Genomic DNA, 24820 nt, shown 5'->3' on the forward strand with positions numbered 1-24820 from the left:
AGTCACTCTCTCCCAAAGATTTAGCCTTTGACAGAGAATAGAAGAAAATAGATCACATTCAACACCACGGCTCCATGAGTTCTTCCCATCACCAGCGACGACAAGCACTACATTGTAGTTATATTGGTGTGTTTTTGTGTGCAATTTAGTGATGCTTTCATGTTCTGTCCTACATCTAAGGATAAAGTGCTTCTTTTTGAATCCTTTTTTATTAAGGACATCCACTTCCCATTAGAAACTTTAACAAATATTTTCTCATGGTATCAGTCACATAATGGCCTCATAAGGTCAAACTGAAATATAAACTGTAATGATACTGCAGCTATTGTGCACACTTTTCCATTTTTCAAGTGGATAAAATAGTTTTTGGACATGGGCATCATTTGACAGAAAACTGAGAACCAAGGTTGCTAGGAGACACGCCATTAACTACTGTGGTGTGCAATTAACTGCCAAACATGCATAGCCTTAGAATGATGATACAAGAGTCCCCCCCCCCCCCCCCCCCCCTCAACAATTTCACATAGTGGAGACTTGTCAGCCTAATTTGCTATTGTTAGCACTGATTCCCACTAGACGTTACTAGTCATTCATGTTATTTCAACACCTGTTGAGTCATTGGCAGCTACTGCACATTCAGCCCAGTGTGTAAAGGAGGGGTCTAGCCAAGCAGCAACTACCACGGCTTGAGGCTGAAGCCAATGCAGAAGTACCTTAAAGTGCAGTGCCACTGATGGCCACTAGATGTTCCAGTTGACTCCCATTCAAAAAGTGTCAACTAGAAATACAATAATTTTTTTCAATGAGTCATTATCATCTCAATCGTTAAACTCAGGCCCTTAATAAATGTGTTCACGGTCATTTTGGAATTATTGCTCCGTTAATGAGATCTGAAGACTTATAGGAACTTTGATGTCTGCCGTGTAGGTGTTGATTGACAGCTGAGATTGACAGTTGGCTCACCCGTTGCTTCTCTCCAGCTGTGGGACTTGCACTGAATCAGACTATTGTCGCAATATACAAATGTCATAGAACACTCAAAAACATTGTTGCTACAGTAAAAATGTATAGTTTTGTCAATAAAGATGAGGTGTGAAATGGAGGTATTAGGTGTTCATCTGTGCTGCAATGTGATCAATGCCCAGCTGCACAACTCTTTTTTCTGCAAATGTTTATCTCTCCCAGGTCTATGGCAGGCAAGAAATCACAGTGAGTCACTGAATGCCACCACACAGGTTTAATCACTGACAACATCATGAATGCCCTTTGGAAAACTCCCAAGGACCCCAAGACATTTTCAACTCATTGGAAAAAAGTTATCAATAGTACAGTAAAGAACAAAATAAAACATTAGAAAAGTTATAGCAGGATACATAAGGTCTTTGCAGGACACTGAGAATAAACGGTGTGCTATAACCCATATTATCTTGAGGGATTGACCTTTGCACAATAAATCAATAAAAAAGTTTAGTGTGAATGTGGTATGAATGTGAGACCTCAACATGTACGTTTTTAGTTTTATTGTGGTCGCCTTTACCAACATAACCAAATTTCTATCAGCCATGCTCTATACTTATCAATCGGAAGTACTTTGAATCCATCTGTGCTGAATTCAATTTGCACTCACTGCTGTCATCATCACAACCCCCCCCCCCCCCCCCCCCATCTCTCCTCACTTTCACCCCTGCCTGCCATAGCTGTGATAGTGTAGGAGTTGTACTATATGACAGGAGATTGAGGAATACAGGAAATGAAGAGAGAGAGGTTACAGTTGATGAAACGGAGAGACATCATCCCATTATGATAAATAAGAGAGAAAGAAGGCAGCGACATTTTCAAAATGTCATTTTGGAAATTTTCAGTTGACCTCAGACTATAATTCACTTTCCTCTACACTTGGCTGCACAGATGCTTTATTCTCAGCCCAATTAAAAACAATTCTGTAGTGTTGCTGTGGAGAAACTCCAGAAATAAACTCATTTTACGGCAAAAAGATTACAAAATACGCAGTAATCCAGAGGTCCAAACTGTCATAAAGACTGTTATTGCAAATCAGCAGGGACAGAAGCATTTTATCACATGGATTTGTTCTTGCAATCATCCATTTTATTATGTCTCATTCATGTCTGGTGGAAACCCAACATGACTCTTGGGAAAGTTGGTTTCTTGGTGTACAAGAGGTAGCAGATTTCTGTCTTTCTTTGACCGTGGCTATTTCAGTCAACACCTGCAGCCATCGTTGCATTCCTGAACAGCGATGAGAGCTCAAATCATAGAAACAGAGTGGAGGAAAACAACATTCAAGCAAAGCCTTTTATCAATAATAGAGGGTGAGAACAAAGAGTGAATGCCCCAAACACCTAGCAGAAAGTGGCTCTAGGCAAATGATGGTGTTGGAATATTAAAAACTTCAGAGCCCAGAAAGTCTGTCACATGATTTCAGTGAACTGCAAACAACAGAGTGGGGTTTACCTTTCCTGCTAGTCTTTGAGGCTTTACACCAATGTGATGAGAGAGTCAAAAGGTCTAACATTATGTTCAGACTGATATTAGCGCTACAGCAAAGAAACACAGCCTCCTCATTCATTTTAATGAGATCACTGTGTTGGCACAGCAGGGGTCTTGACAAAGAGGGCCCTGCTAAAAAATGCAGGGTCATTTGGCCTGGCCAGCAAGCACTGAATTGGTCAATCAAATATTTGCAAGTGCACATTTGTAGTAATTACTTTGCAATGTGAATGGTGTAATTCTGTTGTATACTGGAGAAAAAGAATGTAAAATCCTTTGTCATTGTGTTATAAGAGGCTGAAAATGGCAGCATTAGTGATTTGTTCGGACACTTAGAATGACCAATGTTTCCGTTTTCCTGACAGGAACTCTCGTGGCTGTGATTATAATGACCGTTGTCTCTGGGATGCAAAAGCAGAAGTAGCGGGAAGTTGCCTATAGCCTACTGTGCTAACCAAACCTTAACCATAGAGGTTTGGTTTGGTTGTTTGGGTTGGAGTTCTTCGCTATGCAGTGATTTTGCATCTGTTTAACCTTGAAAACTCTTAGATCTATTATTCAAACTGGACTTCCAGGATTGTATTTCATCTTTGCTTCTGAAGCAACACGCCTGGAACTCCTTATAACACATTGCTGTTTTGGGTCTGAAGGCCCACTAATGTTGGTGAGTCTGAATTTGACTTGGGCAAATCAAATCTAGTTTTGATACGGGCGATCTGGTCACATCAGTATTTAAGATGGTGAAATGTCATAACAAAATCATATAATTTCTATAGAATTGCTGTGTTGTCAATGGATTTGCTCAGTTGGGCTAAAAAAATCTTTCCTTTTTTTTTCAAGCTCTTTCAAGTTTAACATTGGTGAACTATGATGTTGACCAATAGCAAGTCTTGACAATGTTGATCTTTCATACCCACGTCAAGCCATTGAATGTGAGGGTCCAACGATTGACAGTCTGTCTACTCAGGCCAGTTTGGTTGTAAAGAAGAGTCAAATACAGGGGCATCCTTTATTAGACTTAATTAATTCATAGACAATGTGTGACAGACGTGTGTACGACATTGTGATGAGAAACAGTGTTCATCACCGGCTTGTGAGTAGTAACTGCCCTCTGCTGGACTTTAAGAGGGAACTGCAACTGAATAGTAACGGTTAAGTAAATACACATAAAAAGGTGTTATTGACACTGAAAATCTAGCCTCAAATGTTGTCTAAACTGTAGTATCACTTGATATCTCCAGGCCTAAAACACAGTACGAATCAGCAGTTCCAGGACACCAAGTCCTTAAGAAGAGTCTGTTGCAAACCAGCAGCAAATTAAAAACATTTCTATGTTCACAGGATGATCCGTGGGCTCTGTGTTTTGGTGTCTTCCTTAAGTAGGACTTTTCTTTTTCTCCGTCTCTTTGTCTCTGTCTCTTTTTGACTTCATCTGTGAGAATTCGGATGAGCCATTGGTCTCTTTTGCTCTCTGCAAGCCAGATAACACACTGACACCACAGCTCCCCACTCAGATCCAGAAAGGGAAGGTCTCATTCTAATTCATTTAGTGAAATTTTAACTGTAAAATGCAGATCATTAAGCCTGATACTACAGAACAGAAGACAAAAGATCCCTGTGCATTCATTATATTTGTTGTATCAGTTGTATCAGCTTGGTGTAGAAAAAGGGGATTTGTTTCCTAATGCACTCAACCAACACACACACACACACACACACACACACACACACACACACACAAACTTGAAATGTTTGTACTTCCAGGTACAGGTTAGTATTCTCAAAAGCTAGCTGCATAGGAATGAGGCTGTCTAAGCAGGCAATTAGATCTGCTTCATGTAGTTTTGAGGCACTGTTGTTAGTGTTTCCAGTCAACTATTTTCATCTTTGTCATAAAATATGCACAGACGGAGCTATTGTTGCCCTCAGTAGACAGCTTGTGCACGTGTGAGGCAGAGGCAGGTAAGGTAATGACTCTATCCCTTTTTGCTGAAGATGCCCAAGTGCCTCTCTTCACTCCATATGTCAGCACGTTTAATGCACTCCAGAGTTACTTCTAAAGCCGCTAAAAGTACCCAATTGGCCAAATGGAAGAAAGCAAGGTCAGAAGGAGGAAAAGGGGTGGCCCCCATCAGTAGTTCATGATTATTATTGCTGAGCAGCTGTATCTTTTATTCCTAATTAGTTCTGGACAATACACTGCAGTCAAGTTAAATTAAATTAGTGGACATGGTTGTGGTTACGTTGGAGTTATTGTACTTCTGTGTACATAACAAGGGTTGCCATCATCTCTGTCATGTATTTGTAGGATAAAAAGAGTAATGCGACATTTATCATTTATGCTGATGACGCCATAAGGGGAGTTCCCTGAAGAGTAGAATGTGTTTTTGGGGTGTCATAAAAATAAACTCAATCTTAAAAATTTAACTTAGAATACACCTTTTTCACAGCATTTGAATAGATAGTGAATGTACAAGTGGAACTAATAACACTAACGATGGCTCCGCTCTAATTAGGTGTGTCAATAAGCCATATGATTGACACTACAATGCAGCCATTAATTACGTCTAACATTACAAGTGTGATTGTTCTTCATTGCGTGGGAGGTAGAAACATTTTCAGCTAAAAAGTGCAGGTTTATTAGCATCAAAGGACTGTTGCTTTGTTCTACATTGTTGTCAGCAAGAGAGTAGGAATATAAGGATGCTAGCAAGGAGCTAGCAAACCAGCTAGCCAAGAGAAGCCACCTGCTAACATTACAGGTAACATAAAATTCATGCTTAGTGTTTGTTGGCTGCACTTCTTTTAACATCTTATATTTTACATATTTATACTGTTGTGTTGTCCATATCCTATATTATACTGTTGGTTATATTCTAACATTTTGTGTTTAGTGGTCTGGGTTTTGTACTGTGCTCTGACCTTTAGCTATACTGTAGCTTTACATGTCATGCAACTGAAATATATCTGCTGCTTTAAAATGTGGATCAAGTCAGCCAGAGTATAACTTCATCTCATCTTTAGAATAATTACACAAGATTAACTCAAAATACATTGTTTAAACAGTAAGGAGGAGGATTTAGTTTTTCTTTGACACCTGAACAACTGGACTCAAGCATCATCTTTTAGTAATGTTAAAATGCTTTAGAAGTAATTACTCATTTTCTGTCTTTGGTAGTCTCTCTTCAGTGTTGGTCTTCTTTTGACTTTTCCACTCGGTAATGTTGGTCAGTTTTTAGTATAAAAGTTTTCTCTTTTCTTTTACCAACTATGTAAATGTCTCAATTTATGTTTATATTTTTCATAAGGTCCACACTTCTTTTTGATTCAGTATACGTGCTGTATCACAGTCATCTCAGGCATTTTGGCATGACAACAGTCTCCCAAAATATCATCCTCACACTGTAAAGTTGTGACTGGTTGTTCAAAAAATGCCTACACTTTAATTTTGATGATATTTTGCAGATATATGCAGACTTCTATGATCCTGTTATTGTGAAGGAGAAATTATGTTAACTTGCTCTGCTTTCCAGACATATTATGGGCATTCACTGAAATATCAACATGTCCCAATGTTAAGGGTTAACAGAAAACTCATTTGACTAAGATGTGCTGGATTTAGAGAATATGTGGGAGCTGTGTTTATTTCTGAATATAGTTGCTGAACATTTCATGCATCTAAAGCATTGTTGTCTTTCCATCTTTCATCATTCAGCCACAGTTGTTTGGTCCCTTGATTAAAAAAAGGAAAGCACTCACATATTGTACTGTAGAGTCTTTTCACGCTCCCAATGATTAATTAAAAGAAAGAGCAGTGGAAGCTGCCAAAATAAGTATTTTGAGTTTTGGTTTGATTCTCTCGTAGCAACATTGTACAAACAGTTTACTTCTAACAAACACAGGTGGTTGCCTTGACTGAAACATTTGTTGCCAAAGAAATTTTCTGCTACATCAAAACTGCATCAGATAATCTGCAACTTCAAGCTTCCTTATGATAAAGTACCATCGGTGTCATTTTTATTGGTTATAATACCCAAACTCTTCATAATTACAGTTATAATTTGCAGTCATAATTAAACAGTTTTTATTTACTGTTTCTACAATTACAGGCAGGTAAAAATATTACTGGATCATATTTTCTTCCACATGGACTATTATACAACCAACTTTATATAACATACTGTATTTCATGGAACAGCCAGACTATACACTGTCATTTTCCCATATTTGAATAATGTAAGCAACATACAGTTAAATTTATTTTACTGACATTTTTTTTTCTTTTAGGATTTTTATTCCTTGGCTTTCCTTTTTTAACATTTTTAATAGCCTAAATTTTCAAATATTGCCTCAACTGCAGGAAGAACCAGGCTTTTATATGAAACAGGCTTTACTATACAGAATATTACACTACAATACGTTTTTTCAACACGTTCTCACTCCCAACTCGCCACATATCGAAGCTTGGTCAGGACCCCATGGCGTCACTTTTTAACGTATGGGGTATCCCTTTAGCGTCGTCTTTCAACACGCAGTATCATGGCAGTCACTGTTAAAAAATAATTACATTTTATGGTGTGACAACGAGGTGGTTAAGGTCTGGTTAGGTTTAGGCACAAAAACCACTTGATTAGGGTTAGGAAAAGATCATGGTTTGGGTTAAAATAAAAAATAAAATAAAAACGTTAAGGTGGTCTCAAACTGTGCTCTCTGCTGACTCTGTGCTGGTTTCCAACTTTCTGTCAACAACATTACAAGCCATCCACCGACCCCTCCACCTTCTAAGTAAGTCAGCTTATATGGATGTTATTTGAAGTATGTCACTTTAGAAATGTTGATATGATACGTATTGTTGAAATGTTAATATGCTCTGTATTACTGGTGTTGAAATGTAGATATTAAACATATCTGTGGTTTGCAGAAATGTACAATGCCAATGTTTTATTCTGGCAACCAGGCTGAAATTTTTCACTTTACATAGACGTCATTGGTCTCATCGCATCTATTTCAGACATTGTGGGAGCTCAGCAGAAGTCTAGTGGACTACCTTGCACATTAAAAAATGATGCTATAGGGGTACCCAGAGCGTTAAAAAGTGACGCCACGGGGTCCTGACCAAGCTTCAGTATGTGACGAGTTGGGAGTGAGAACAGGCTGCCTTTTTCTGATGTCTCCATCTTTTATTTTGCTGTTAATGCAAATGCTAATACAACATTACTGTGTGTGTTCATGTGATATTAGCTGTCAATGCAAACCCAGAATACAGCACCAATTCTTTCAATACAACAACAAAGTCAACTCATACTTACTTTTTTTTCCTTTTTTAAGAGAAACATTACAAATGATTTCCAGTCAGTTCTACTTTGCAGTTTTTCGGTCTGTGTTAAGCTACAGTCAGTGAACTTCAACACTGACTGCACTGATGTTTCACATGATAAGTCTTTCATCGACTCAAAAGGCGTAATCCATCCCTTTCTGTATAGGCTTTTAAAATGAGACATCTGCAGTTGGTTGAGTTGAGCTGCACTTAACAGCAATCAAAAAATTGGCAAAGAGGAAGTGGTTGAAATTGATTAGTGATTGAAAACAGTACTTATGTTAAAAAGAGAAGCTCAAAAACAGAAATTTACATTATTATCACTCCTCTTTCCTCAATATGTGTTTCCTCACCTTTATTAAGGACCAGCCTTTATTTAATTGTGCCCCCGATTACTGTCTTATATTCTGTTAAGTCTGACACTATTTAGTTTTTATTTTTTGAATGTTAAAATTACTTTAAATAGTATCAGAAATGGTGCAAATTGGATTTTAATATAGCATTTTCAAGACAAACACTCTACAACCATTTATGGTTTTACTCATTGTTTTGAGGTATAATCGGCAGTAAGTGTTTTCCTCCCCATTTTCTCTTCACTGTCTGTTGCCAGAAACATTTTCTCATTGCAAAAGGACCTTGTTTTCCATAAACTGGGGCAATTAGTGTCTCCTTGGACAAGAAAACACAACATAAATTGACCCACTTCTTTTTAAAAATAGAGTAAAAAAAAAACAGCTATGAAAATTTGTGAAACACAAAATTGATTGGTATTACTGCTATAGTCTTATTTTAAATGGTTGTATTTATCTAATAAACTGTTATTGCACAAACAGTTGCTATTCTAGATATCAGTGCTGTAGTTATTTCAGTTGCTGTGCCACCCTTACCCTCTAAACTTGTTGGTTTATGTGTCCACTTCCTCCGTCAGGGTAGATTGTCATTCTGGTGCCATTACCCTCTCTCCTGCTTGGATTCTAGCACTCCTCCATATTTATAGAGTTGTGAAGCACTGGACATAATAACTTTTTTTGGTTTGTAAGAGGTATTTGTGCCTGCTGTGCATGCTGAGTTGGGGGTGAATATCCTGCAGTGAATATTTAGATGGGACTTTCTTGTTTTCATGGCAGGGTTGAGCGCAGCACCTTTTGGCTCCTGTTTAATAGCAAAGGATGATGAATACCTGCTGTGTTAGATTTAGTCTTGATTCCTCAGGAGACACTTTTATTCTCCTCTGTAAGCCAGACAGGGACAGACTACTACATTTCTAGTGCCATCCTGGTCAGAAATGTTGGAGGAAATAGTCCACACCCCTTCTTCTGTGATAAATTTAACTACACTTAAACTCATGTAATCACCAAGCTGAACTTGTGAGCCCTGTGATACGATGGACATGTGTTTTGCAAAATAGTTAAGAGAATGCCTCCTTCTAACTGGAAGATATTCAAACTTTTCTTAAGTAAACCTTTATAGCAGATGTGCTAATGTTACCTTTTGCACTTGATTATTTTTTTAATTTAATTTTTGCTTTCATCTTGTGCAAGAAATGTTATTTTAGAAAATTTCAGCTGCACATCTCAGTGATGGGTTGGTATGCATTCACATCAGAAGCTGTAAGGCACATTTTCTCTTAACTGTCTATGAAACTACTTTTCTTCTTGTACATCAGAGAGAGAGACATGCTGTCACACTTTGAACCACTTTAAGTTATTCTAGTGTAGAACTATTACATTGTGGCCAACACTTCTTTTATGTTCTCTCCTCTTTGAAACTCATGTAGCCTCAAAGCTGTCCTTGACATCTCAGCTCTATTCAGGTGTTTAGAGAGCCACTTAAAAGCTTGATTTCCTGTATTTCTGATCTTGTGCAGTTGTAATAAAATATCACACAAATAACAGGTGGTTTACTTGGGTTAGTCATTACAGTTTTGACCTGATGGTGGTGCTAAATGCAAAGTCAGGAGATAACCAGAGTATTTAAGATTCATCCTCTGGGCACCATGGATATCTGTACCAAATGTTTTGGTGATCCATCCAATAGTTTTCATTAAATTTCATTAAAAACCAAAAATATTTACCTCATGATGGCGCTAGAGGGGAAATCAGGGGATTACCAAAGACAGTTGGCTTCATCGTTGACAATGCATGCGGGGACAATGCATATCTGTACAAAATTTCATGCTATCCATTGAAATATTGTTGAGATAGCTCAATTTGGACCAAGGGGTGGACCAACCAACTAACAGACAGACCACCATTTCCATTCCAAGCAATGCTGCTTGCATAGCTAAAAATTACAAGTGTTGCTGGTTCTACCTTCTAAGATGTGTGGCTTTTCTGATTTTCTTACTTATATAAAATTTATAAATTGAATACCTTTTCATTTTGGACTATTGGTTGACCAAAATAAGCAATCCAAACATGTCGCCATGGACTGTCAAAACTTTTGTTGTTGTTTTGCAAATGCTTTGACATGTGGAAAGAAATATTTCATAGATCCGTAATTAAAATGATCATTAGTTTTAGTCTACATTTTATATTAACCAGCCCACACTGAGAGAATACAGATCACACTGACATAACAGCAGTCATGGGCCCAAATACTGCAAACAAGAAACCAAATGTTTCCTAAATTCTGACTAAAGCTTTACTTAAACTCTCCCCATTAGACTACTTCTTTTTCCATCAAGTGACTGTTTTAAATGCTCTTGCATGATTTTGGACTTTTAGGCACTCACTGTACCTAATTAAAGTTGGAATTCATTGTCAGTGTTTTGTTGTCCAAAGAGTACCCACAGAGTTCAGAAGAGTTCTTTAACTTAGACTGTAATTTCACTAGAGCTACTCAGTCTGAAACACACTCTTGCAAGATCTGTGTCCGAAATCAGGGTCACTTCCTTTGAAGTCTGCATTTCATCAGTGAAGATATTCAAATAAGCTGTCCTATTCCAAAGGCTCATTCAAATGTGGCCCCAAAACATTTTTCTTCTTTTGCCAGAATTAAGAAGACTCTACAGCTCCTTGTGACCCTTAGTATCAAACAATAAATAAATTAAATTTAAGTTTGGGAATAGGAGACCAAATCTTATTTACCCTTTGTTTTTAACTCAGGCGGTCTTTGGTCAACTTGTAAAATAAAGTTACCATGAATTGTGCTGGAGCTTGCTCTTATACTTACCATTTTGTCAGTGGCAAACTTGAAAAATTTCAACCTTCCTGGTTGATCAAGACACAATATTATTTGTTTCCTGTATGGTTTGAGTGTCTCACTTGCAGAAGAGCAGTAGGTTTAGTCAACCACCCTTCAGTCCTCTGAAGGCTAAATCTTCATCTTGGTTAAATTATTTGAAGTGGATGACCTTTGAGTACGCATCTATAGTGTTTTCATACGGCATAACAGCAGATGTACGGTGATTAATACACGTTTCCATTCTTGGCTCAGAAAGACTACAACATTGTATGAATAACTATACAGACCTTGAAGCACAGCAGAGCATCTCTTAAAGACCTCAATTCTTCTTTCCAACTGGGTACAGTTAGAACTCAATCTTTGTGTGAAGTGGAAGATGAAATATCTGCATTTTCCTATACTTCTCCAACTTAATTATGGCAAACTACTCAGACCATGGACCTGAAATTTAAAAAAAAACAACAACAATATATAGTATACATGCACTAGTGAGTTTATTACCAGATAAGGGTAATTTATGTTAACATCTGGGTGCAGATTTTATTATCAGGTGTGACACTGCGTGTCATAAAACATATTGCAACCTCTGGATCATGTTTTACATCATATTTATTAATTTCCTGCTAAAAATTAATCATATAGTCAGGCTTTTTTGTGATGTTTTTTTATTCATAGTGGCAGCGTCAGTCTGTGGGACCACATCTTTGATCCAGGCTGGAATATCTCAGCTATACAAAATTATTGGATATATTGCAACAAAATTTTGTACAGATGTTCATGTTTCCCATGGGATAACCATACTCATACATTTATAATTATCATTAATCAAAACAGTCACTTGATGAAGAAAGACAAAACCTAATGGTGACACCCTAAGCAAAGCTTTAGCCAGAATTCCATAAACATTTGGTTCCTGGTTTGCAGTATTTGGACCCATGACTGCTGTTGTGTCAGTGTGATCTGTATTCTCTCAGCCTGAGCTGGATAATATAAAGAACTGTGTGTCAAAAATCTCAGAGCAACAAACATGGATATTAAAAATCACTCAGTGTCGAGAACTGTTTTGGGTGGTCTCCAGACAACAAAACACTGACAATGAGTTCTCAGTGGAATATTTCAATGGAATATTTCTTTCCATATGTTAAAACATAGTTAAAACGTTTTGACAGTCCATGGTGACATGTTTGGATTGCTTATTTTGTCCAACCAATAGTCCAAAGTGAAAATATATTCAATTTATGAATTATATGTAAGTAAGAAAATCAGAAAAGCCACACATCTGAGAAGGTAGAACTGGTTTTTAGCCATTCTAGCAGCATGACTCTAGGAATGGAAATGTTCTGTGTGTTGGTTGGTTAGTCCACCTCTTTGGTCCAGACTGAAATATCTCAACAATTATTAAATGGATAGCCATGACATTTTTTCCAGATATTAATTGTCCCCCGACGATAACGTCAGCTGAATTTCGTGACTTCTCTTCAAGTGTCACCATGAGGTAGATGTTTTTGTTTGGATGGATTGCTATAGAATTTGGTACTGACATTTGTGTTCCCCTCAGAATTAATTCTAATAATCTCTGAGCTCCCTTAACTTTTCATTTAGCACCATAATCTGGTCAAAATTTGTTAACTATGACCAAATACCTGCAACAAAACTATTGACATTTCCATCAGCCTCAGCTATAGTTTATGTTAAGTCCTAATTAACAAAGGTTAGCATGCTAATATGCTCAACTAAGATGGAGATCATGGTAAACATTATACCTGCTAAACATTTGTAGGTTATCATTGTAATTTTGAGCATGGTAGCACTGCTGGCATTTAAGATCCAAACGCGTGCGTTTTGAACTACACATATTGTTTTAAATGGCTGAGTGCACTCCAAAAGCATTATGAGGCACATCAAACTGCCTTGACCCCCCTACTTCAACCTTGTTTCAATTTTGAAGTGTTACATGAGGACCCAGCGACCAAAGCTGTGTTTTCTGCAGCTGAAAAAGAGAAAGATAGTGTGAGAGAGCTGAGAGCACCAGTAAGAGAGAGAAGAGAGAGAGAGAGACAGAGATAGAGAGACAGCACAGTGGTGGTCAAGCGAGGAGAGTGAACAGCGGTAGATTGAATGACAGAAATATAACGTTATTTTCTGATTGTTTCATGGCAGTTACGTTCTAAAGGACAAATAAATAACCATTAAACACTCAACAGACTTACTGTGAAAACAGACGCTCTTAATTTCAGTTTTGTTTTCCTCCTCTGCATTTCTCCTTTTCATTCATTCATTACATCCAACCAATGCAGCAGTAAATACAAAGAACAACAGGACAAATCTGTGTTGGTTCTGCGGTGTTGGCATTTCAAATCTGATGCCTGCAGTGCACCATAGGAACATCAAATGACATGAGTCAAATGACATGAGTCAAATGACACGCGCCAATTATCGCTTTCAGTGTGTTTTGGCCTTTAAGTCAAAGCATCGCTGTGCCTCAGTACAGCCTCACAGAGTCACTAACGTGGTTTTTGACCGTTGTAAACATACAATTTTATTGTCTTGAATTTGATTCCATTTTGCTGCTTTGCATACAATATTATTATTATTATTATTATTATTATTATTATTATTATTATTATTATTATTATTATTATTATTATTATTGTTATTATTATTATTATTGTTATTATTATTATATTACTAAAATAGCTGTAGAACATAGAGCATGCTGACCTGAGGGATCAAGGCAGGAATGAGACAAATATAACAGCCAAAAGTCAAACACAACAAAATTCTAGTTATTTTAGGGGAAATTCCAACCTGTCCTCACAAGAAAAAAACAGTATAGGTCTAAAAATCAGGCCGGCAAAAACGATCAATAGTTATGTTTATGCCATCTAGAGGTTGTAGTAATTATGACCCAGGGAGGTGGATGGCTAAATTATGAGGAGGTGGATGGCTAAATAGGTAGTGGATTTAGCTGTAGGAGACCACTGTTTGCTTCCTGTTTCTAGTTGCGAGTATAAACGAACTCTGGACTGAATCTGTGGACTAAAACTGTATTAAATGTCAATGAGCAAAGAGACTTACTGGGCCGACATGGCGGTCTGTGAGAGTTGTCAGCTTGTCAATACACAACTTAAGTGGGACATCTGCTGCCTGAAAGATGAGCTGAAGAGAAAAGATGAAATGCATGTCCTTCCCTCATCTCCACCTAGGGATCTGATCTTGGAGAATCACTTTGTACCAGTGGAAAGCCTGGAGCCACCTTTCTCTCCCTCAGGCAAGGGATCCCCAGTCAATGCTGAATGTCCGACCATTCATTCCCATCATCCCTCACTGATATCAATCGCGATACCACCAGCGCCCCCAACACCAGAGCATTGCTCGCCACTGGTGGCCCACCTCACAGCGGCTGGCCGGGGAGCTGACACACTGTTGTCTCAGCCCCTGGCTGGTGGTGCCTCATCGCCGAGCTTCCTGGTTGCGTTGGCCAGTCACTGGGCCACCTCAGAGTTGCTCAACTTCCTGTGGGGCACTGCCCTGCCTTTATTGCTTGCGGCTGCAACAGGCAAGTGGGGCACCAGCACGCTGTCACCTCTCTCCCTGCTGATGGATCTCCTTCCTCAGTGGCTGAACGTCGTGTTAACCTGCTGGCCCATCAACACACACTGCATGCCCAGCAGCTCACCTCTTCAGATGCTGTCTCTGTGGTATCACCGGCGACTCCATAATCAGAGATGTAAGGTTAAAAGGTGCCAGCACCTATCGCTACCCAGGTGTGCACTCCCTCAACATCATTGAAAGACTGCCTTGTATTTTAAAATGGCATCCCAAGTCCTCTACAGTAGTGGTATATGTAGGATGTAATGACACAAGCAGCTAACAGTCTGTTGGGTGCATTTGGGTGCTTTGTGACACGTTATCTTTTTGTCTCATTTGCAAAGGTTTAGCAGCCACAAAAGCCGTGCAATCCTTTTGAGGATTTGGCCCTAACTCTATTCCAAATTGCTTTCCTATGAATCAAGATAATGAAGTTTTCTATATCCCTACCCTCATCCAAAAGAGAAAATCCCATCCAAACAAAAACCAACGGAATATGAAGGTTACACCTGTTTTTACAGCAATACCTGCCTTTAAATAGGCTTTATTTACATTAGATCAATAAGCTCCAAAGCGCTTTTAATTCATGATCTAATACTTGAACATGGTTTTGATATTTTTGGACTCTGTGAACCTAGTTATCCACAAATAACGCACTGCCTCTGGCTGAATCATCACCACCTAACTTTCTATACTCCTATATCACTCATGCCAACAAAAAAGGTGGCAGTGTTGCACTAATCTATGGCTCCTATTACTCTTTTCATCCCAGAACTAACATCCTCTGCTCACCATTTGAGGTGCTTTCAACATCATTCTCTCCGTCCCCTGGTATCGTTCCTACTGCTTTTAAAACTACCATGGTTACACCATTATTAAAAAGAACCAACTTTGACCCACAAAACCTAAACAATTATAGACCGATTTCAAATGTTCCATTCATGTCCAAACTGTTAGAAAAGGGGATGGCTAGCCAACTCACTGCCCATCTATCCAGTAATAACCTCTGTAATGAGTTTCAGTTCAACACTACCAAAACTGCACTGACCAAAGTAACTAATGATCTGTTTATTGCAATGGACTCTGATCTCTCATCTGTTTGCTGTTACTTGATTTAAGTGCCGCCTTTGACACTGTGGACCATGACACCCTCCTATAACATCTTGAGAGCCTTATTGGTCTCAAGGGTCTGGCACTTTCTTGGTTTCGATCATACCTGAGTAATAGAACACAAGGCTATAATACTATGTCTTCCCACTCTAAGGTCAAATACCGTGTCCCTACTTGCTGCCCTTGGGTCACATTTTCAAAAAACAAAACATAATGAATCAATGCTACACTGATGACCCACAAATCTATCCTCCTGTAACAGTCAGTGACTCCTGTAGTTTGTTAGAAGTCCATCACTGGATGTGCAATAATTTCCTGCATTTGAATGCACACAAGACAAGACAAAATGCTGCTTGGTCCAGCTAGATTCACATTGCTTTTTACAGACTTTTCCATTAATCTTGATGGCTGCACAATTTTTCAGACCCATACAGTTAAGAGTCTAGGAATAGTATTCGATCCATGTCTTACATTTGAGCCACATATCAAGTATATAACACAAACTGCCTTCGTCCACCTTTGTAAAATAGCCAAATACACCCCATTTTATCAAATTCAGATGCTGAAATCCTAATACATGCCTTCATAACATCTAGAATAGTTATATATACCATAACATCTATAATAATAATAACTCTTTTGGATGTCAAGCCTTTGCCCCAAGCTCCACTTCTCTGGAATAATCTACCATTGCACATTCGGAAGGCAAGCTCTGTTGATACTTTCAAATCCAAGCTGAAAACAGGTCTTTTTTTCTGTTTGCTATGACCTTTCCTAATTTCACTGCCTAGGAACCCAAATCACTAACTGTTTTCCTCTTTGACATGTAGCTATCCCAACCTTGCTAGAGTTATATGATCTCTGTTTTAAAATTTCTAACCTAAACCTTGTTGTAATATTGACATTACAACCTGTGTATGTGTGTGTGAGCGTATGTATGTGTGTGTACTTTTACATGTAATATCGTGCCATGGTTTCCCTCCAATTCCATGGATCTGTCTATGCCCTATGCCCCGCTGACACTATTGGAGGATCTGTGGCCCCAGCTCGGAGCCAAGCCCAGATCCCAGGTGTGCTCCACTCAAGTACCTGAATCTTGGTCACTGGCCTCCGTCACCAAGCAGTGGAAAATGCGTGTCCTTCCCTCATCTCTGCCTGGGGATCTGATCTTGGAGAATCACTTAGAACCAGTGGAAAGCCTGGAGTCACCTGTCTCTCCCTCAGGCAAGGGATCCCTAGTCAGCACCGAATGCCCGACCATCCATCCCCATCATCCCTCACTGATGTTGACCCGTGATACCACCAGTGCCCCCAACACCGGCGCATTGCCCACCGCTGCTGGCCCACCTCACGGCAGCCAGCTGGGGCACCAACACACTGTTGTCTCGCCCCTTGCTGGTGGTGCTTCTTTTTTTTGTTTTCTGTTGTTTTTATTAACTTGTAAAGTTCACACTTTAAATAAACTGAAGTTGAAGTTGAAGTTGAGTTTGGACATTTTTTCAAAAAACCATAAGGTCCTGGTGTTTACTATTGCCATGATGACGAAGGTTGCGTCACTTTAAGGAAGTATAAACCACAGTTCAAGTGATTATTTTAACACAAATCATGAATTTCCACTAACCCTAACCAAGGATTTTTTGTGCCTAAACCCAACCAGACCTTAACCACAGCGCTGTCACACCATAAAACATCATCATTTTTTAAAAGTGATTTGTAATAGTTTTGGAAAGCTGCGTAAATGTAACTTAAGGTTGTTTTTGCTGGCCTGAATTTTAGACATATACTGTTTTTTTTTTTTATGAGGATGTGTGGGGAAATTCTGGGTTGTATACGACATCTCTTCTTTGACATCTCAGCATTTTTGTGTCATATCATCAAAATGTGCCTGCATGATGGATATTTATCTAAAGTCTACATATCATTTGGTCTTTTTTGTAGTTATTGGAAAATATTTAATGTTGAAGTACTCCTTTCTTCACCAATCACTGCCTAGACATTTTATTTGTCTTCATTTCATTGCAGCGTTTTAATAGCACATTGAATATAATTCCAGAGGACTTTGTTCCCTGTCAGTAAACATTTCTGGGGGGGAAGTGTGCAGTGAATATTGCTTTATTATTAAATCAGTCGTGTGAAATGCTGCTGAAACAATGGTGTCATCAAAAAAGCCTTCCCACTTGTGAAGTACAGCAATGCCAACATCTGTGCTGACAGATAGTCATGGCTGCCAATAATATTTACACTACACATTCATATCCTCAGTGCATATTGTTTTAAAACCAACAATATGAAAAGCTGATGAAGCTGCTGTCATGAAAAAGTCCTTCTCAGTTTGTCACATTGACGCTGCTGCCAAGAGTGTTTTCATTCCCCCATTGTTTCCTAGGGATCTTCTCCACTTTAATCAAGCACTGTGTCTTGGTTAGGGATTTTTAAAGCTCTTTTCACTGAGCAACATTAGCATGAATTTTACTTCCATTCACATTTATCCCGCTGAGGCAGCAAATCTTTGCTGCTTTGATGGATTTTCCCCCTCACTTTTTGATTCACAATCCGCTAACACTTGTAAGACAAGCTTCAATACATGCCCTCTAAATGTAGCTAATGCCTCTGCTAAAATACCCTCCACTGAAATGCATTGTGAACATACAGTAAGAGCAGTTTGTTTATCACATTGTACTGTATACATCAGCTCCCATCCTCAAGATCATACTGTAGCAGTAAATCACAAAGCTGTCAGGCCCAATTCACTGCTGAATTTTTCCTCCTACTTCGAAGCAAAAGAGAAACATTTACTATCTCATGAAAATGCAAAGTGGAGAATGTTTGAACGGTATGAATGGGATTATCTTAGCAATGGATTCTCCATTTTTTTTTACCTTTATCCTGCGCTTTTCCTTGGCAGTGTAACAGCATTTTGACAAGGCTCGTGTGCTTGCATTTTCAATGAATCGCAGCATAAAAAACTGAAAAACTAACAAAAACTAACCTCCTCCCTACAAAAAATCAAGAGTCATGTTGGTATTGTCCAGCAAAAAGCCACATCAATATGTGTTATGCATGTTTAGCAGTTTATTTAGTATGCATGTGGTCCATCTCTCACACTGTATGCATCCACTGTTTCCATTTATATTTTTTCAAACTGATTAACTTTGACACAGTCAGTCACCCCATTTTTCCCTTAAATATCCCTAGATAGGATAGCTGGAAACATTGTCACTATTGTTATTTATATTTTGTTTAAGATAAGATTCCCAAGATGCTTGGTATACATAGTAAAAATACATATAATCGTGTGGGGAAAAAAATTGCAAACTGTTTGAAAAGCAATCAATTATGGTATTAATCAAGCGGGAATAATAAGCACTCTCTAGTTCCAGTGTCTCAAATATGATTAATTTTTTTATGTCATTGTTGATTGAAAGTCTTTGGGTTTAGGACTTCAAGCTATTTGAAGATGTCACTTTGGATGTCCTCAAATTGTCTTGAGCAATTTTTACATTATCTTCTGACATTTTCTAGTCTATACAATTAATTGATTAAAGGATCAAGATCAATAGATAATGAAAATACTTGTAAGATGCATGCTAAAATAAAATTTAATAGGATAAAAATAAAATAACAGGAACAGAAAGAAGTTTTCAGTTGTCAATTTAAATATTAAACAACTGGTAACTTTAGATGGTGACATCAGATTATGGTTAATGTTTATTGATACACAGGCGATTTAAAGCATAATTTGATTTGATCAAATTAATCATTATACAGTATGTTAGTTTGTGCTGACAAAGGCAACCATGACTGTGTGGTAGAAACATCCCACATGTTTCAAACATTCCTTATGCAATTTCATGATGAATTAATGATATTCAAAATTATAAATCGGAGAGAGAAGTTGGAAGTTTGAAAATTTCAAAGAGCTAGAATAAGATAGAGAAGCTATCACAACACACAGACGACTAGACTGTACAGTAGACTGCACTTTACATATCAACACTCCTTCACAAAAATACTGTAATTACAAAATTCTCAGTTTGTCTGGGCAGAAGGGTATTAAGTTGTTTACTGTTCATTTATTTATCTTTGATTATGTAACATTTAATATACTTATAATTGTAAGTTGGGTATAATTGTTCATATTTCTGCATCAAGAGAAAAGGGACTTGTGTTTCCATAGTAACTCCAGGGACAGGTATTAACAAGATTGTCAGATACTGGTACTGATTCACAGTGCAATTTAAGTGATAAAGAGTGTGTTATTCTAATCAACAATAGTGCTGCTGTACACATTAAATTGAATAGCTGGGAATCGTAGATGTTTATTACATCAAAGTCCCAATGGAACATCCTGAAAGCAGAGACCATTTTATAAAGTCAAAGAAACCAAGACAAACTGATGACCAGAAATAACAAAATAATGTCATATTCAACCCCGAGAGGTGAGACAATCTTTGCTGTGAACATATATCTCTTTTACTTTACAGATAGTGTCAGTTTTGTATTTAAACTAAAACATGCAGCTTAATGCTGCTTGTGTTTGAACAGGTGGCAGTAACCTACCATATTATCATAAAAACACAGAATTAGTGAAACTTCTAAATCAAAATTCTAGCCGTTTTTGTAAAACAAAAGAAATAATAACCTCTAGATTAAATAAATTAAACCTATCACGCAGTGTGTGGTCCTATCAGAAAGCAGCACAATGTGGTGATGCTGACGGCTTGGTGATGCACTGATGATTCTGTCCCCGAACTGGACAATAAGTTAACAGTTTACTCATGAGAGCTATCTGTACCATAGAGCCCTGTCATGCAACTGGCTGTCTTGTGGCTGCTACTATAGCTGCTGAGCTAACTGGCAACATGCTAGCTAGCGCTGGACAGCAAGCTGGACACAATTGCCCAAAAATTAGCTGGCTTGCAGTGCCAATTAGTAAGTTATCTAGCTTGATCACTGATTGAAAAGAAAATATATAATCAGCATCTCAGGACTGACTGCAAACCGTGCTTCTTGTGGAGCAAAGGTTATATACAATTGGTGGAACATTGTTGATGTGATAGTTTCTATTATATTTTGGACTGTCAAGACTGTTTGTAGTTGGTCGATGGGCCCATTTTCATGTCAATGTTCACTTCGGCGCAATTTAACTTTTTTGTAAATTCACAGAATGCATTAAAAATAATACATTTCAGTGTGAAATTCTAATGTTATAATTGCTGATGTGACTGAGGCTTTAGCCCTTCAGTCTTAACTGTGTCCAAAATGATTGTAGCTACAGTTAAGCATGTCTTAAAATAATGAGGGAAAAATGATGAAGTGGGTGTGATCAAAAACACATCTTTGTACTTCAGCAAGGAGTAGTTTCATTACTGACTAAGTCTGTGCAAATATCCAGTGGTTTTATTCTATCCACATACGCCTCAGTGTTAATATGAGGGAGGTTTTGAATTTACTCAAACTCTCATATCCGACTTGATACTCTACATTATTTTATTGTGAATATTTACAATATCATCTGTGAAAAAGGTTCGCTCTAGAAGACAAACCTTGCAGCATTTTAATAAATTGCTCAAGGTGAGGTACAATTTGTTCAAATTGCATTTACCCAAGGAAGGATTTCTTACTGTACAGCAAAAAACAATACGATTTAAAACCAGAGATCAGACCCAAGAAGCTACTGTACCTCTGTATTTACATCCACAGGGATGTTTTGTCTGGCTTCACCTTCTATGAGGAGGTTGCAACAGGTCTGCTTTTAGTCTGCTCAAGGATCTATATGAATGTACTCTTGTCTAATCACATTTCTTATGAACGAAGTGGATAAAAGAAAAGTTGTCTGTAATCTTCAACCAGTGCGCTCAAAAAAAAAGTTGTTTTCAAGCTTTTCTTTAATGTATGATATCGTTAACTTTTTGCTTGGCCTTCATCTCCATTAGCCTACATTTCAATTATTGACTGAAGAAAACTTTTATGCTCTGATCTGTTTCCACACTGAATCCCAGCAGTGGGTTCAGTTTCCCTTCTGGCTGCCCTTTCCCCGCAAACTCTGTGAGGCAAACTTGAGGACACTTTCCCCACCATTGGTCCAGAACTCTTTTTTTTTCATTAGAGGTGTATTTTTGTGTGAATCCAACAGCGGGTTCAACTTTCTTGAACCCAGACGGGGACTCTGGGACGGAGGCAGACAGCGAGCCTCAGCTGGCCTTTTACACCGACCCAAACCGCAGTCGCCGCCGGAGTCGAGGTATGAGAAATGGTAACGCCAACAGCGCATGGGGCTCAGGGGGTAAGGAGGACTCGTACACCTACAGTTTATCCCGCCGTCTGATGGTATTACCATCGCCACAACGCATGACAAGTAACCTTTACAGTGCATATAGCAGATGGATAGTCCAGTGTTGTGTGTGCTCATGATTTTGACTCCTAAAGGAAACACATAGTATTTGTGTAAATGCTGTGTATGGTATATACATCGGTGTGTGTAGAATGTTTTGTCAGTGGTTGTGAGCATGCAACACTGATCTCAGTGCATCTGCATACAATCTTGTTGACTGAAATCAAACAAGACGACGAGATCAGAGGTTTTCAGTGCAAAATATTTTGATATTGATTGCATCTTGAGACATAAAGAACACTGTATTTTGAAATAATATTACACACAAATATTATTTTTAAGGTGGATGCTGTGCAAATGCTGTCAAAGTGAAATCGTGGAGCACGTTTTATCTGTCAGCATGCTATGTCCTTGCGGCTTTGATGTACAGTAATGGGGTGTGGAAGAGAGACAGAGGAAAAAATAAAAAATAAAGAGACAATGCACTCAAAATAATAGCTGCTGTCAGAAGGCGTTACAAGCTTTTACAACGCCTCCAAGCCAATTATTCCCCCGTCATGTGCACAGGTGTCACAAGCACGGCGAAGCCTCCAGAAGTGCAGCCAACACCTTTAATTAGAGCGAGGTTTAAGAATAGAATAAAGAGGTTGCAACACAGCCCTAACTATGTTGTTTAGATCCAGGGGAAAGGATGATTCATGAGGCCTGACAAAATATTTCTTCAAGTCAGACGACCGATGAGAGGAAGGATGAGAATATTGAAATATTCCAGTTTTTATGGAGAAGCTAAATGTCCACAGGAGATGTTTTGTAATGAAAAAAACTGAAAACGTAAACCAATATAAACTTTAAACAAGGCATCAAAAAGGTGAAATGTTGCCCACAACCAGTTTCTGGGTAAGTTACTTGATTAAATAAACTAGCTTTACATATGTATAATACAATAGGTCAGCTTCCTGCTTTGGTTTTTGTTTAAAGGATCGCCTCGGGCAGTTTTTGAATGAAAAAGTTCTGCCAGAGTAATTTAAAAGTGACAATGTAATCTAGAGTTATTCTGGTAGTGAAAAAATAACCGCTTTAAACAAAGTGTGAGTGGCTATAGTCAAGGTCATTGTGTGATTTGTATGTGTGTGTGTGTGTGTGTGTGTGTGTGTGTGTGTGTGTGTGTGTATGCCCCTGTGGGTATGAGGTCACGTTTAACACTTTCTGTATTGCACTCTGGAGTCAAAGAGATAAGGGAAGCATTCTCACTCTGGCAGGGAGGGAGAGCAGAGGGAAAGAGGGAAGGTTGCGAAATAACCTCTGAACCGTTTTTATTCAGGCCCATGTCTCTTTTTTCCCCCCACATCCCAGCGTGGATGTTAATACCCTTCAAAGGTAAATCTTATTTCTGTGCCACCGAGTGGCCTAGTCTAAACCTCCCAAAGGCTTGCAGTTTTTGATCCAAAGGTCCTTTTCATGGGCGCTAAGCCCGTTTTTTGGCTTGTTTGTAAAATGACACTGTGTAGGCAGTGTGTATATGTTTGTGTGACTGTGTGCATGTATGTTTATGGTATGGAGGTTTTGTGGAGGAATTAAGTGTGGTCGCTGCTTCACATATCTGAACCGTTTGTTGTTCCCACCTCCCCCGTTCCCTCCCTGTGTGTTTGTTCCCAGCAGCAGGTTCCCCACGGAGCCCCATCAATAAGACCACCCTGACTCTGATCAGTGTCATCAGCTGCGTGATCGGCCTGGTTTATTCCTCTCACCTCTCCTGCAGCCTCTCAGTGCGGGTAATCCTACATGTTCCGGAGCACCTCATCGCTGACGGTAAGGCTTTACACCAGCTTCAGATTGTTAGATGCAGCCTTTCCACACAAACCTCTGTGGGCGCCCAAAGCCCTGGGGGGCTGAGCTGGCATTTTTCTGCTGCTCTCTGGGGAGTCCAGCCCACTATATCTCTCAAACCGAATGCAGGCATTTTGCGGTGGAGCTGCTGATTTGCTTTGCTCTCTCAAAGACAAAGGTAAATGCCAGGTCAACCACCCCCCCCTCCCCCCCAAGGTTTCCCATGTGAGACCACACAACAGATGTGCCCTCAAAGCATCAGAGCACATTGAGGCCAGGTCGCAGTGACCACCCGCAGCAAACCCACCATCACTCTTCCCCTTGTACTTTCTGATATGTTGAACCACCTTGCTAATGAATTTCAATGTAGCACCTGCAGAAGAAAAAAGCACCGCGGGGGCCAAGCGCTGGCTCCTGCTGGCTCATTGGCATTTTTCAGCTGTCACAGGAGTGAGCTGGCAGTCCAGATATATTATAGACTGTGACTAGGCTCACTCATCTATCATCTGGAGGTCTGATTTGATTCGGAGTGCTGCTGCTTTCCGGTGGTATACGCTGGTCTGCCAGAGAGATATTAAAATTCCAGGGAGGCGTCCAGGGAGGGAACTTTGAAAGGAGATGAAAGATGGCGAATTCGCCTGTTGAATTACAAAACTGGGATCGATTTAGAATGTTTCCATAAATGTCTCCACAATCTCATCAGACTTGATTTGATGTCATGGTGAATCAGATGAAAATCTGGATTCTACCACTGGGGAAAGAAGCTATTAATGCCAACAGCTGCGCATGTGTCTGCCTTCAAATACTGTGAAGAAAAGCGCAGTAATGTAGAGTCACACCTTTCTCCTTGGCTTTCACATCAGGGGAAGTAATCATGTGGAGATGTTTACCTGGGATAACAATGTCTACTGCTATTCAAGATTCATAACAAAAGACAAGACAAACTT

General features: G+C 38.9%; 1 protein-coding gene across 4 annotated transcripts in view; it reads left to right on the plus strand.

The window, feature by feature from the left end:
* The window catches only part of astn1 (astrotactin 1), a 392569-nt gene that overhangs the window by 96214 nt on the left and 271535 nt on the right, over positions 1–24820 (plus strand). For 3 of the 4 annotated variants that reach the window (XM_042427879.1, XM_042427878.1, XM_042427876.1), the window contains exons 6-7: positions 21849–21956; positions 23706–23855. In XM_042427879.1, the coding sequence (XP_042283813.1) occupies positions 21849–21956; positions 23706–23855 (258 nt within the window). The remainder of the gene's footprint in view (positions 1–21848; positions 21957–23705; positions 23856–24820) is intronic. The other variant, XM_042427877.1, reaches the window with a different exon arrangement.

Source organism: Thunnus maccoyii, chromosome 12, assembly GCF_910596095.1.
Source record: "Thunnus maccoyii chromosome 12, fThuMac1.1, whole genome shotgun sequence".
Taxonomy (NCBI): domain Eukaryota; kingdom Metazoa; phylum Chordata; class Actinopteri; order Scombriformes; family Scombridae; genus Thunnus; species Thunnus maccoyii.